Source organism: Eschrichtius robustus, chromosome 7, assembly GCF_028021215.1.
Source record: "Eschrichtius robustus isolate mEscRob2 chromosome 7, mEscRob2.pri, whole genome shotgun sequence".
Lineage (NCBI taxonomy): Eukaryota > Metazoa > Chordata > Mammalia > Artiodactyla > Eschrichtiidae > Eschrichtius > Eschrichtius robustus.
The window spans coordinates 82,156,952-82,170,751 of NC_090830.1; the positions used below are offsets into that span (position 1 = coordinate 82,156,952).

At 51.9% G+C, this 13,800-nt stretch overlaps 1 protein-coding gene and 1 pseudogene across 1 annotated transcript in view; one reads left to right on the top strand and one right to left on the bottom strand.

Moving 5' to 3' along the window:
* Positions 1 to 5,741, top strand: part of LOC137767152 (E3 ubiquitin-protein ligase RBBP6-like) — a 55,418-nt pseudogene extending 49,677 nt beyond the window's left edge.
* DLG5 (discs large MAGUK scaffold protein 5) overlaps positions 4,578 to 13,800 on the bottom strand; it is a 123,319-nt gene continuing 114,096 nt past the window's right edge. Inside the window, exons 28-32 of the mRNA XM_068547965.1 lie at positions 10,437 to 10,580; positions 10,048 to 10,175; positions 8,635 to 8,744; positions 7,815 to 7,924; positions 4,578 to 6,326 (exon numbers count right to left, since the gene is read on the bottom strand). Of these exons, the coding sequence (XP_068404066.1) occupies positions 6,223 to 6,326; positions 7,815 to 7,924; positions 8,635 to 8,744; positions 10,048 to 10,175; positions 10,437 to 10,580 (596 nt within the window). The 3' untranslated portion in view covers positions 4,578 to 6,222. The remainder of the gene's footprint in view (positions 6,327 to 7,814; positions 7,925 to 8,634; positions 8,745 to 10,047; positions 10,176 to 10,436; positions 10,581 to 13,800) is intronic.

The following is a 13,800-nucleotide window of genomic DNA, read 5'->3' on the forward strand; positions in this document are numbered from 1 at the left end:
GGTTCGAGCCCTGGTCCGGGAAGATCCCACATGCCGCGGAGCAACTAAGCCTGTGTGCCACAACTACTGAGCCTGCACTCTAGAGCCGGCGAGCCACAACTACTGAGCTCGCGTGCCACAACTACTGAGGCCTGTGCGCCTAGAGCCTGTGCTCTGCAACAAGAGAAGCCACTGCAGTGAGAAGCCCGCGCACCACAACAAAGAGTAGCTCCCCCTCGCCACAACTAGAGAAAGCCCACGTGCACAGCAACGAAGACCCAACACAGCCAAAAATAAATAAATTAATTAAAAAAAAAAAAAAAAAAGAAGAGTAAGGGAGCACCCTGGATAATCTGGGCAGGCATGATTCAATCCAAGCTACAGGGCTACCCCATTGCCCTCAACGCTGAAGAAGCCGGGAGGTTTTTTTTGCCTGGAGAATGTTAAGAGAGGATTCCTGGACTAGGGACACCAGGCACAGATCAGAGAACTGGTACCATACTGAAGAGAAAAGGACTAAGGGACTGGATGCTGCCGTACTGAATCCTGAATGCAAAGAGTCCCCGCCTTCTCCCCCAGTGGGCTCAGAGATGCTGCCAGGCCGACCATCCCATCAGGAGTGGAAGGACTCCTTTGGGGAATCTGAAGACAGACCTAAGGAGACCATCACTAAGATTCCCCAGTGAGCAGCCCAACCAGACGACTCTACAGAGAAACAAAGCTCAGGGCTTTGTTCAGCCCTGTGAGCTGAACAAAGGCACTTTAACATTCAGGCAGAGGGGCAGGGTTACCGGAGGCAGGCCATTATGTATGCCTATAGTGTGAGCAGATGCTGTGTTAACAGCTCTATGTTGTTAATCCGGTTGAGGCAGCTAACATTCTTTTTATTATCTCCATTTTATAGATGAGAGCATAGATGACTGGCTTATTATAAAAGTAACTGTACAGTCAGTACAGTTTCAGGTCACAGCCCAGCGACACACCTCCCCATTTGCTCTGGACCATTAAATTAAATGCCCATGATTAATCATTAGCTGACACAAAAGGATTACCTGATACCTGAGGTTAAACCGCTAATATACAAGACAAGGTATCCTCAGTCCTGGTATCCCCCAGACCACAGAATAAATAAATAAATAAATAAATAAGCCACAGGCAAATAAAAAAACCTTAAACCTTGGAGGAATTAGAATTACGTGAGAAGAAAAAAAATCTATCTTCAGATGTGGGAAGATATTATATCCAAGAAACAAGCATAGAAATAATGGAAGCTCCAAAAAGGAGGGAGGACGAGGAGGAAACCCGACAGCAAGTTATTTGTTATTTTATTTTGACCCTCAGGCCTCCCAACCCAGATGCACCAATCAGCAGACCATGGTGAATACAGACCTTGCCTTTTTCTTAATCCAGAACTTTTCTAGAGAACAATCCTAGGAGAAGGTAAATGGAGTCATCTTCCTCTGAAGAAAGAATTCGGATCAGGGGTTAATCCTTTCTCCTCACAAGCAGCATAAGAAACAGGAGATCCATCAAAAGAGAGGAAAGTCAAAGAAAGAAATCAAGAAAACTCCCAGGAAATTCTCAGGAAAGTAGAGGAGGTACCAGGATGAGGGCTGGCACCAGACCAAGAAGACAATAAGTCTGGTCTGGAGCAGGGACTCAAGACAGAAATGTCCAGAGCCGTTAGCACCAAAGTCTCTGCTCGTTTCACAGGGCTCAGCTAAGAACAGAATGTTAAGGTGATGCCGGCCCCAGGTCTTATTCCCCCTAGGATTTTATCGACATGAGCTGGAGACCTTCCTGCTCTCCAGATCGGCAAGAGAAACCAGCATTTCCTCCCACACACGTGCTCAGCTTTGGCTTACTGCTGAAATCCAGAGGACGGCTGTGGTGAGCCTGGAAACTGCAGTCAGCGGTCCACGCCCTCTGACCATATTTCTGCCAGACAATGAGGAGCCGGTCTGTGCACAGCACGGCCACACGCCCTGAGTGTGGCGGCCCCGGGATCTCCAGGACTCACTCAAGTCCCTGCTCACTGACTTCCCCAAGGGGAAAGGGCTCTTCAAAGTTCCCAGGGAAGCGGAGGCTCGCCCTGCCCCCGAGAGCCCATTACATTGTCTGGCCAAGGTCATCGAACAGTGGCAGCGCTGCCCCGTGCCCTCACAGCTCAGTGTGTGCTTGAGGCCCAGTGTTTTCAAAACCACACATGACATTGTTTCAGAACACCTCCACTGGGGGTGAAAATAGAAAAGCAAGGAAATCATTAAACCACAAGTCAGTACAGTGCTCACTCTGGGGTAAAAGGTGGAGAATTCAGCTACTGTTGGGTGTTAAGAGGGCTTCTACGGTAGTGGTAGTGTTCCTTAACAGTGGACGCACTGTCCATTTTATTATTATTTAGACCGTATATTTATACTGTATATGCTCTTCCTTATGTATGACGCATTTCACAGTTGAAAAAAAAAGATACAAACTCATAATAGCAAGGAGAACTGAAGGGGAAACCATCAAGAAGCCAGAGACTACATTCTGGAAGGTACGAGCACATGAAAGAAAGAGTATGCATGATTGAAATAAGGTCCAGGAAAGCCACAGGGAGAACAGCAGCAGAAGGGAGCAGGGGAGAAGGCCCGGCTGTCCAGGCTCGGGCCTCGGAGCCCCATCCCCTGCAAGAAGATGATCGTCCCCATGGCCAGCCACACTCCCAACTGTGAGATCATGCTTGCTCTGCACCGCACCCGGCAATTCCTCATATTTCTCTCCATCCATCCTTGGTATCCGTGACCTGGGTGGCCCTCTGCCCTGTCAACCCCGAGAGGGGCGGCAGCTCAGCTTCCCAGACCCAAACTCCAGTTGTTCAGCCACTTTGGTCAGCCTCAGAGCCTTGTTCCGGCCAGAGAGGCCCAGGACTCTGGGCCAGTGCTTGGCTCCTGGTCCAGACCCCTTCAGTTTCTGCTCCTGCGCATTAGGCGTCAAGGACTCCTCCAGTCTCAGAAAGTCACGTGTGCCAAGGCTCCCAGAGCTGGGGTTTTGCTCAGGCTCTGCAAGGCCAGGAGGGAAGTCGCACTCCCCACCCCATAACTCAGATGTCAGCATGGGAGGGGGCCTCAGAGGTCATCTCGTCTGCACTGTCTTTGGAGGCCCAGGAGAGATCTGTCCAAGGCCTCAAGGCTGGAGTTGAAAGTCAGCTCTGCCTTTCCAGAAGGATCTGAGCCTGCGTGAGACGGACACCAACTGGGGGCAAAGGCTGCGCACCTCCAGCCCCTGCCTGGGCTCTGCATGGTTTAGAGACAAACACAACTGCACACCCCCGCCCCAACCCAGTGCCACTCAGCGGTGTCCCAGGGGCTGCCCTGTAAGGCCTCAGTGCATCCAGAAACAAGCAGTCTATGAGCTCAGAGACCTAACTGCCCTCCGTTTAAAGAGGCGTACGGTTTTAGCCTGCAATTGTAAAAGAAAACCAAGTTTCCTGTAGAAAACTTGGGAAGTACAGAAAAGTCTAAAGAAGAAAATAAAAATCAGTCATAATGCAACAAGTGTGAGCTCCTATGGATGGCTTTGGCATCGTCATGGACCTCTTTTACAAGAAACCATTTCCTAAAACAAGCCATTTGTTGGCTGGGTCACAGGATCCAGGCCGCGGCGCACCCCCCTCCCCCAGGGTCAGTGCTGAGTCTGTCAAGAAGATGTGTGTAACCCTGAGGCTGGCCTCACGCAGGCCGAGGAGCGGCGGGCTTGGGACCCGGCCAGCTGCACGGGCCCTCCCCTCCTCTCCACGGCCACAGTCCGACGCAGCTCGGCGACTCCTGTGGCTGCAGGCGAGGCCAGCGGGACCTGCAGGTGAGACTGCAGGGTCCACAGTGGAGCTGCACCCGTGGGCCATGAGCAGGGAGGCACTGGCGCCGAGTGTGCCCCTGCTGGCCCAGCCTCTGGCGCAGTGTGAGGCTTTTCCACGAGAGTCTGCCCTCCAGCCCCTCCAAGCAAACAGAGCAGAGGAGGAGGACTCTGCTCTGACCTGGGCCTCGGGGCGCTAGTGAGGCAGCCCCGGCCTCCTGGCCACTTCTCCCAGCCTTCTTGCCATCCTGGAACAGACTTTCAGGCCCAAAGTGGCTACCCAGGAGAGCCGCGGGTGGTCTCGCACTACAGCCCCTGGGCCAGGCTCGGCCTTCTTCACCCCGGGGGCCCGGTCTGGGCCTCACCCCCTGGCAGACAGGGACTCGACTGAGAACATGAGGGGATACTGGTGTCCTTCAAACCACCTTTGCTTTTCTCGGCCCAGCCCAAACCCGCAGATCTCAACGGGAGCCCCCACGGCAGGATCTGAATCTTGCACAAATCAGCTGCCTGGCTGCAAGCACTACCCACAGCTCTGCTGGACAGAGGGACACATGGGAGGGAAGGAGGGAGTCAGAGGGGCTGAGGCCACAGGTAAGAGGGGCTCCTGACCATCATAAGAGCTGGCGAGAACCTCACGCGGCGGCCAATTCCAGCCACCTGCCGCAGGGGAGGAAGACTGCCTCAAATTTAGGAACAAAGAGAGGGCAGGAAGCAGGGAAAGGTGGAAACTAAATGAATGCAGGTCTCTTCACCACAACAAGTTACAGAAATTGACCTTTATTTATTGTACTAAAGTCTGTTTAACTTTCGATACAAAGGAAGGTTTTAGTACAGAAAATCCCAGTCTGTCCGAACAGTACCTGTGCACACTGTACCATCACCGTCCCACCCCCGCCGCCCAGAGCAGCAGCCCCGCAGGGCGCCAGTGAGACCCCTCGACAGCCTGCAGGGGGTCCTAGTTGTCTGAGCCAGAACGCGTGTACCTGTGAAACGAAGGGCAGCACTGAGGACTGAAACGTGTCTCTTTTCGAACAACTGTGCAAGAAAATATATCCCTTTTTAAAAAAATGTCACTATGGCTAAACTATAATCTAGTGTCTAGAATTACAAAGAATAAAATGAAATCAGCGATTTCTTGCTAGTAAAATGAAATGTTAGGAACAGTATTAAAATAGAGGTCCTACCCCAGTGACACTTACCCGGAGCCCCGTACAGTACCTATTATTAAGAGGACGCACAGTTTAAGGAGGAACCAGATCAAACCTTCAGCCAGAAACATCCAGCATCAGAAGCGTTAAAAAAAACAAAAAAAAAAAACAAACAAAAAAAAACACACAAACCCCAAACAAAGCCACCCTCGTGGAGCACTGCTCATGCTGTAAGCGATGGAGCCAAGACTAGATAGATCCCAGTTTCTCTTTTTTTGAGTTTTGACAGTGACTGCACTAATCCTTAAGCTTCCGTAAGACTTCTCTGCTCAAAGTCTGAAACACGAATGTTTTTATATCAAGTAGAGCTGATGTGCCTGCCCCACTCTAGAGCGCTTAGGAATTACCCTGCAAAATCTGCACTGGTAAAGGCTGTCACTATTCACAGAACCTAAAGAGGACCCAGTGGCATGCATCAGCCCCAGCCTAACACCCTGCCTGGAACTGGCTGTGTCACAGTGAACCCATGAAGCTCCGAGGACCAGAGAGAACGCTGGAATAATGAACGCAGGTGGACGAGAAGAGGACGCAGAGGGCAGGAGACAAAGTCTGAGGGACGCGTCCGCGAGACGGCCCAAGTCGCCCTCCTCTGTGCAGGAGGGGAATACACTGCCGCTGGAGAGTCTGCCCCACAAAGGCACTGGTTCCGCGCCCGCCGATGGTCGAAGCATCCGCAGTCGCAGGTCCTTCCAGGAGAGGTGCCACCAAGGAGCATGAAGTTTGTCAAAGCTCTGGTCCCACTGACAAGAACCTCCCAAAGCAAAGCGGCCCCCAGCGAGGTTCCAGAGTCGTCCCGCTGAAAACAGGCACAAAACCAACACCAAAGCGACAGTGAGGAAAGGGCAGGGGCTGGGCAGCGACAACATGGAGCCGTTCAAGTAAACATAAACAACCGAATACTTAGAAAAGGCTTGTAAACTTGTGATCTGAAAGGTTCTCTTTGCAGCATCTCTGATGAGCTGGCTACGAGAAAGGTTGGTGTCGAGCCCCTCTACAGAGTCTTCTGTCTTACAGCGCACGAGTGAGAGGAATAGAGTCTGCGGCCCTCTGTCTACAAAGGAGGTGCTTCTGGAGTCCTGCTTCATGGATCCTTCCCCTTCACGTTTATATACAGAGACGTCTATCTTTAGTCGCTAAAAAGAGCTGAGCCAGGCAGTCACGCCGGCGGCCAAGCTGCAGCTGTCCCCAGCACCGAGTTCTAGAGAGGGCTGGCTGGGATCCACAGGACTTTATTTTGCTCTTGATTGACCATTGCCAAGATCTGAGCGCAAATGCTCGACAGGGCTCCTCCCTGGACGACCCCTGCAAGAGAGCCCCCAAACACACACGTCATTGGCTCAGAGGAAGACCCCAGGGTGAAGGCAAATAAACACATCTTTTACTCTTCCTGGCGTTCTGCCTGTTTTGAGCTACTTGGCCCTCCTGCCCCACTCCCGCCTCACTCTCTTCCATCAGTGAGAAATTGGAAAAGAAAAAATAAAGAGTTGAGTGCAAATCACTTCGGCTTTTTACCTATCCCTCTCGGCAACTGTTCCATAGGATGTTAAAATTTTACGCTCAAATGAAGGCTGGTGTCCCATTTTGCCAGGGTGCCCTGGTCCCTGTAACAGGGGTGACAGGATCTGCCCACACACATGAATCGCCAGGCCCCACTGCAATGATGCTCTGGGCTGCTTTGCCTAGTCATGCAATGGGGAGTCCCAGCACGCTGGAAGGCAGTCTGGGCTGTGTTGTGATGGTCCAATCGGCAGCAGGATTCTACAGGTGACAAGGTTGGGTCTCGGAAGCTGGGCATCCCATGGCCCAGAGAAGATTTCCAGCAAAGATGATGGAATGTCTCCAGCTCTGGCTCAGGCCTGCTCTGCAGGCTTTCAGCACCACAGCCCGGCAGACACTAGACCAGGGCTCTCTGCGTGCTCCACGGAACAGCGCCGAGCGCTGGATGCTTGCCACAGAAATGGACAGCGAGGGTTTAGAAACTGCTATGGAAATGTGACAGAGTAATTTTACATCTGTTGACTCTAACAGAAAGTCAAGGCTTGTATTTTGTTAAGTTTTGGAGTTCTTAATGTTCTTTTCTCTAGTAATTGTCAATGTATCTGACTGAAATACTGGTCTGTAATGGACTGGAAATTAAAACACAAACACACATAACACATACATAGACAGAAGCACCAAGGCTGGGTTTTGAGGCCAAATGTTGCATGAGAAGCGCCAAACTAGATCACAACACTCTCTACAAGTTCATTACAATCACTGTCTCCACCTCTCTGTGGCCACAGTGTTATTATGCCCCCTACAAATGACTGATTTTATGGAAGAAGTTGAAAGTCACAAAGTAAAATGGCAGTTGGTAAACTGGAACCCTGCTTCTTCTGGTTTGCTTTGTTTCAAAGACCAGAGATAGTAAAGGTGCAGCTTATCTTCAGACTTCACTGCAAAACTGGCCTGACCTGGAAGGTGCTGGGGACAGATGGCCACAGCCACCACCGCCGTGCTACCCGCCCAGGGAACTCTGGAGCTGTGCTACATGGCGCCTGGGCAGCCGCCACACAAGGCCAGACTGTGACCCAAGGCCAGAACTAGTGAACTGTACCTTCGGACCTGCAACTTCCTGACGCTGCCCTGTGCCTGCCATCAGATCACCTGTGATGGAAGTGCTCACTGTGACGGCATCCACCAGGCACCCCGGAAGTGCGGGCCGTAACCACTTCTAAGAAGGATGTCCTTGGGAAGCCTGCATCCGTCCCCGCCGCCTGCTCCTCCTCTCCAGGCCTGACGCACACCTACCTGTGAAGTACCTGCTGTACTCCTGTTCAATCTTCTGAGCCGTCTCGAACTGCTCTTTGGAATGCCTCTGAGTCACCTTGTCCTTCAGGTAGATGGGGTCTCTCTGCTCCCTGTTGGGACATCCAGGGAACCAGGCTGAGCTTCTCACCTCCCCCCAGGCCCTCCTCTTTGCTTCTCTGTCCAGAGTTAACAGGGGTCTCCACCACCACAGGGCCCCCATGTGCTCCCCTGGTAAAGCACAGCCTGCAGGCTCCACGGGGAGCTCCGGGAAGAGAGGGGGAAGGTGGGAACCCCAGTGTGTGCACACGGAGACCAGACACCTCAGCTGGCCCCCGAGGGCAGGTACCAGAAGCCTGGAAGCACAGAAAGGCAAAGTGGAGGAGGGCCTTGGCAAGCCGTTAGCCCAACCAGCGCAGAAACTCAAGCTCAGCGGGAGCACAGGCCCATCCACATCACAAGCCAGCTCCTGGCAGAGCTGGACCCAGGCCAGGCCACCCAGCTCCTGTGTTGTTGTGAATGCCCAGCTGAGAGGCAGGAGAAGGGGAAAGGGCCTGGGAGTCAGGAGGGGAGCTATGCAGACAAAGCTGGACATACTCAGGGAGCGGTGGCGGCATCCAAACAGCGCGGAGAGGGGTGTGGAGGGAGGGCTGTGCTGGGTCCACATGCCTGGCTCAGTGTAAGCTGGGGGCTCGAGGGGGAAGGCCGCTCCTACGTGGGATGCCTATTTCAAGGCCAAGGGGCCCCCCGCCCCACGGCTTTGAGCCAGCAGCGCATCCCCAGCAAGGCCCCAAGCCAAGCCCCCGAGGAGCCTGTCACCTACTTGATGTGTTTGGCGCTCTTGTAGTGGATGAAGATGACGATGGGGTAGATGTGCATGTGGTGCAGCCGCTCAATGGCGTGGGGGGCGACGTCCAGGAGACAGTGCCGGTTCTGGGGACAGGGAGAGAGTGAACACCTGGGCAGGTGCGGGGCCGGGGCCTCGGGGGCACTGGACACTCCAGCCTTCCTCTGCCACCGATGGGCCCCACCCCTCCCCTGACACTGCCCTGCCTTGCCCTGTAAGTGAACGTACAAGGTTCTACCAACGAACAAGGCAGCAAAACCAGTCTTTCGTTAAGACTACACATGATACACGGAGGGGAAACCTCATCTGGGAAAATCTCTCCCCACAAGCCGTCAGCTGTGATGATGGCCCAGGCTGGGAACCAGGGCCAAGCAGGGTCTGGACAACCCCACGCTCCAAACTCCCTTTCCTGCCTTTACCCAGATATAGGAACTTCCTAAAGTGCTACCCCACCTGGCCTCAGAAACCTTACTTCTGCCAGTCCGGGCAAAAGAAGATGCAGAGACTCGGCGGGGGGCTGAAGCAGGGGAGCGGAGAGTGTGGGTCTTTGCGTGGCTGTGATTGAAAACGCATCCCATGGATCCCCTGAGCCTCCAGGCAGAGTGTGAGCCAAAGGCAGGCCACGGGTGCCCTGCCTGTGGTTCTCCCTGACCCCTGAAAGCTCCACTGAGGGGGTCCACCCTTTGGCAGGCTTTCTAACGTCCTGGGGCACCCCTGACTGGGGCTCGTCCACTTCAACTGGGCAGTCTGCACTGACAGCTGTAAGAAGTCAACTCCCTCACGTAACAGGAAGGATCCAAAGCCTGGCGAGGTAAACTGACAACCCAGGAAGGATGGAGCCCAAAAAGCGCCCACATCCTCAGACTTGTGAGGGATGCTTTTCCAAAAGATGTCCCCACTTTCCCTCATACTACCTGGCAAACAGACCCCAGCGTGTTCACAAACCAAAGGCACATGGCAACGGCTCTTATCCTTTCAGGGTCGTGGCCCTGATGGAAGCCGTGCCCCTGTCCCTAGAATAAGGCACATCAGCTCAGCACACAAGCTCAGCAGATGCATTCTGGGACCCTGCTGTAGAAACCCCCGTGAGGGGCCCTTCCTAGAGTTCAAAGCTCTCGTCAGAGCCCCTCAGAGAGGGAGAGGTGACACACGCACAGGGCGACTTTTGCCCAGGACTAGCTTCCTACTCACGAAAGTGGAAGCACAAGAAGCAACGGGGGCCAGCCCCCGGTAGGTTAACTCAGACTAACAGGACACAGGTGAGCTCATGAAGGCCCGAGAGACGTGCAGGGCAGATGTGCAAAGGTACAGAGCCCGGACACACACACTGGGGTCCAAACCCCAGACTCAGAGAGGCGGCCCCATCCCTTGGTCTGAAGCAACAGGTACCTTTTCTGTGATCTCCTTTATGGAAGCCACTGTGGTCACATCAAAGTGGCCACTCCTCCGCTTATAGTCTACAAACAGGCAGTCTTTGACGCCCCGCTCGATGGCCTGCTGGGAGGCCTTCATCACCTCTGCAAAGCACAGACACAGGAATCAGGATGCCCTGGCACCATGAGCCGTCACTGCCCATGCCAGGAAGAACGCCGCACAGAAGAGACTTTAGGAATCCAGCCCTGCTGTCCTCGCTCCCGGACAAAGAACCAGAGGCTGCACACTGATCTGAGCCAAGTCCAGAGGACTCTGAAACATCATGGGATCCATCCCCGGGCACAGGGGGCTGAACCCAAACACAGGGACAGACACAGCCCAGCAGGCACGAGGGCATCCCTTACCAAGGGGGCATCTGCAGAACTTGCTGGGCACCTCGTTCACGAGCATTTCCTTCACCACATCCAGTAAAGGCCCCAGGATCAAGACGGGCCTCAGGGAGGTGCAGTCCACCTTCTGGACCCGCTGATAGGCAAGGCTCACCGAATCTGAGGGAGAGAGGGGAGCAGTGTCATGGACACCCACCTGGAGCAGAGGGAGGAAGGGGAGGGGCTGGGGACCCACTGCTCCCCTGACCTTGCTGACCCCAGGGAGGCCCAGCTCCTTCACTCCACACGTCCAGAGCCAGGTACCCAGCTCACCCTGGTTCGTCTGGGACTTGCCCAGTTGTAGCACTGAGAGTCCCATACCCCGGGCACACCAGGGCACGGCCGCTCCCGGAGTCCAGCACAGTGTCCCTGCTCCACGGACACCCAAGACACTGCAGCACTTCATCCTGCTCAAATTCTTCCGTACGTGTCCAATGCGTGCTCCCCTCACCCCTAGTATATATTCTCTGCTCTCTAGAGAGGCAACCTCCCCTGAGGTGGGTGTGGTCATGTGACCCAGACCTGCCCCATGGGGTGAGCAAACTCTCCCCCTTCCCATGAGCTGAAATGGACAGGACCGGATGCAGTGAGCCAGCTCTGATCCTGCAGATGAGAACAACCCTCAGGAAATGACAGAGCCACAGGACAGAAGGGACCCGGCTCCCTTATGATCCCCAGAACAGAGCTGCCTCCCAGGGATCCCCCCACCAGCTCAGACTTTTATGTGGCAGGGGAATAAGCTTCTTATCATGCTTCAGCCATTGTTGTCTGGTCTCAGTTACAGCAGTCAAACCAATATCCTAGTTGATACATGTAGTAAAAACCTCCCCTTCCACCAAATGAATAAAAAATCCTTGCAGGAAGTGACCGCCTAAAAACCAGCATGCAAGTATCTTCTTGGCACCTCCCTTGTACCAATCACTGTGCTGGCATCTCGGAAACACTTTTAAAAAGAGTAGAAAGCACAGTCCCTGCCACTGCAGAGCTCATGCTCTAACCAGGCTCACAGACGGCAACAGGTAAGAAACAGGACCACCATACAAGAGTTGCCTGCCAGCTCCAGGCACCAGGACAAGAAGCCTCACCCTCGGGGGGTGGGAGTGGCGACGAGGAGGGGCAGAGCTGAGGTGAGGGTCGCCTGAGGTGGGCTTGTGAGGAAGGGTCATTGAGAGGTCCGGCCTGGAAGGCCCGTGACCAGGAGACGAAGAAAGAGGGACCAGAAGGCAGAGCGTTAGAGGTGAACACACAGGGCGGTGCTCGGTGCAGCCTCAGCTCCACAAACGCCGAGCTCACAGGCAGAACCGCGTGCGTTTTTTCGGTCTGATGATTATCCAGGTTCATCTATATGGCTTTCTATACAGCATTTCTCAACCTGGTGACCAGATGATCTGTTATTAAGGCAGGGGGAGGGTTTGGCGGTCACATTCACTGCCCAAGACCCCCGCACACTTCTGACTGAAGGCTCTGTGGAGTCCCAGGGCAAAGAACTTCCTCCAGGAAGACGTAAAAACACCCCCTCTTTTAAAACTTTGAACATTACAGATCAAGCCAGGCATCCTCTCCAACACCTCTTCTACAGTCCTGGTCCCCAACGGTTTCCTCACAACCACCGTCATAGTTGGTTATGAGGATATAAAGTACATCCTTCCAGATGTCATTCTTACATGTTGACTTTTACAGGCTCAAAATACCTAGAAAATATGTTATGTATGTCCATGTGCTCAACAAAAATGACAAGACACATTTCTGTATCATGATACACGCAAAAATACATGATACATGCGATATTCCGCAACTCCCTCTTCTACTCAGTCTTATGTTTCTGAACCGCATCCCTGGCGATCCACATCGATCTCCCTAACTCCTTTTGAACATCCTACGGGATGGATGCCCTGCACCTATTTATCCATTTCCCTGTGTATGGACACTAAGTCACTATGTCTTCAACTTAACTTGAACAGAATCATCTTCTCCCCTAATGATTATTAACATTCCACACTGAGGGGCACCAATTTAGAAGATTCCTTTTCCTCCCCGAATAATCCGCTTTGTCGGAAGTCCTCATAGTTACAGAATCACAGGGGGGCTACAGAGCATCTCGCAAGCACTAAATCCAACACGAGTCAGAGGTCCAGAGAAAATAAAAAACTCCCTGGGAAGGGTAAATATACAGACAAATAGACAATCTGGAAGTAACCTAATGTAGTTATGTAAACTGCTTTTAAAACTGGTATAGATATTAAAACCAAAAGCATAAAGGTAATAATAAATCTACGCTAATGTTCACATAATATAAAAAGGATGTAATTGGTATCAGCCATAACATAAAGGGGGCGGGGGGGGGGGTGGATCCCAGAGATGTAGAATTTTTATATAGGATTGAAATTAAGCTACCATCAGTTCAAAATGAACTGTTATAACCTTAAGACGTTTTATGTAACTGCAATGGTAACCAAAAAGAAAATATCTATAAAATATACACAAAGGGAAATGAGAAGGGAATCAAAACATGTCACTATAAAAAAAAAAAAAGAAAATCAATGAAATACAAAAGAAGGCAGCAAAGGAGGAAAAGATAGACAAAAAAGCAACAAGACATACAGAAAACAACTAATAAAATGGCAATAGTAAGTCCTTCCATATCAGTAATTACTTTAAATGTAAATGGATTAAATGCCCCCAATTAAATGACGTAGATTGGCTGAATGCATAAATAAAAAAAGATCCAACTATATGCTGTCTACAAGAGACTCACCTTAGCTCTAAGGTCACTCATAGGCTAAAAGTGAAAGGATAGGAAAAAAAATAATTCATGCAAACGGGCACCTAAAGAGAGCAGGGGTGACCACAGTTGTATCAGACAAAATAGATTTTAAGACAAAAACTGCCACAAGAGACAAAGAAGGACATTATAGCATGATAAAAGGGTCACTTCTCCAGACAGATAAAACAATCATAAACATATATGCACCCAACATTAGAATTCCCAAATAAGTGAAGTGAACACTGATGAAACTGAAGGGAGAAACAGACACCAACACAGTATTAGTAGGGGACTTCAATACCCCACTTTCAGTTATGGATAGTACAACCAGACAGAAGATCAATGAGGAAACAGCACTTGAACAACACTATAGACCAATGGACCTAACAGATTCCCCCCTAGAGCCTCCAAGGGAGTGTGGACCTGCCAGCACCTTGATCTTGGCCCAGTGGTACTGATTTTGGACTTCTGGCTTCCAGAACTGTGAGAGAATAAACGTATGCTGTGCTGACCACAAAGCTTGTGACATTTTTTATAGCAGCCCCAGGAAAGGAATACACAATGAAAGCCAGAAGA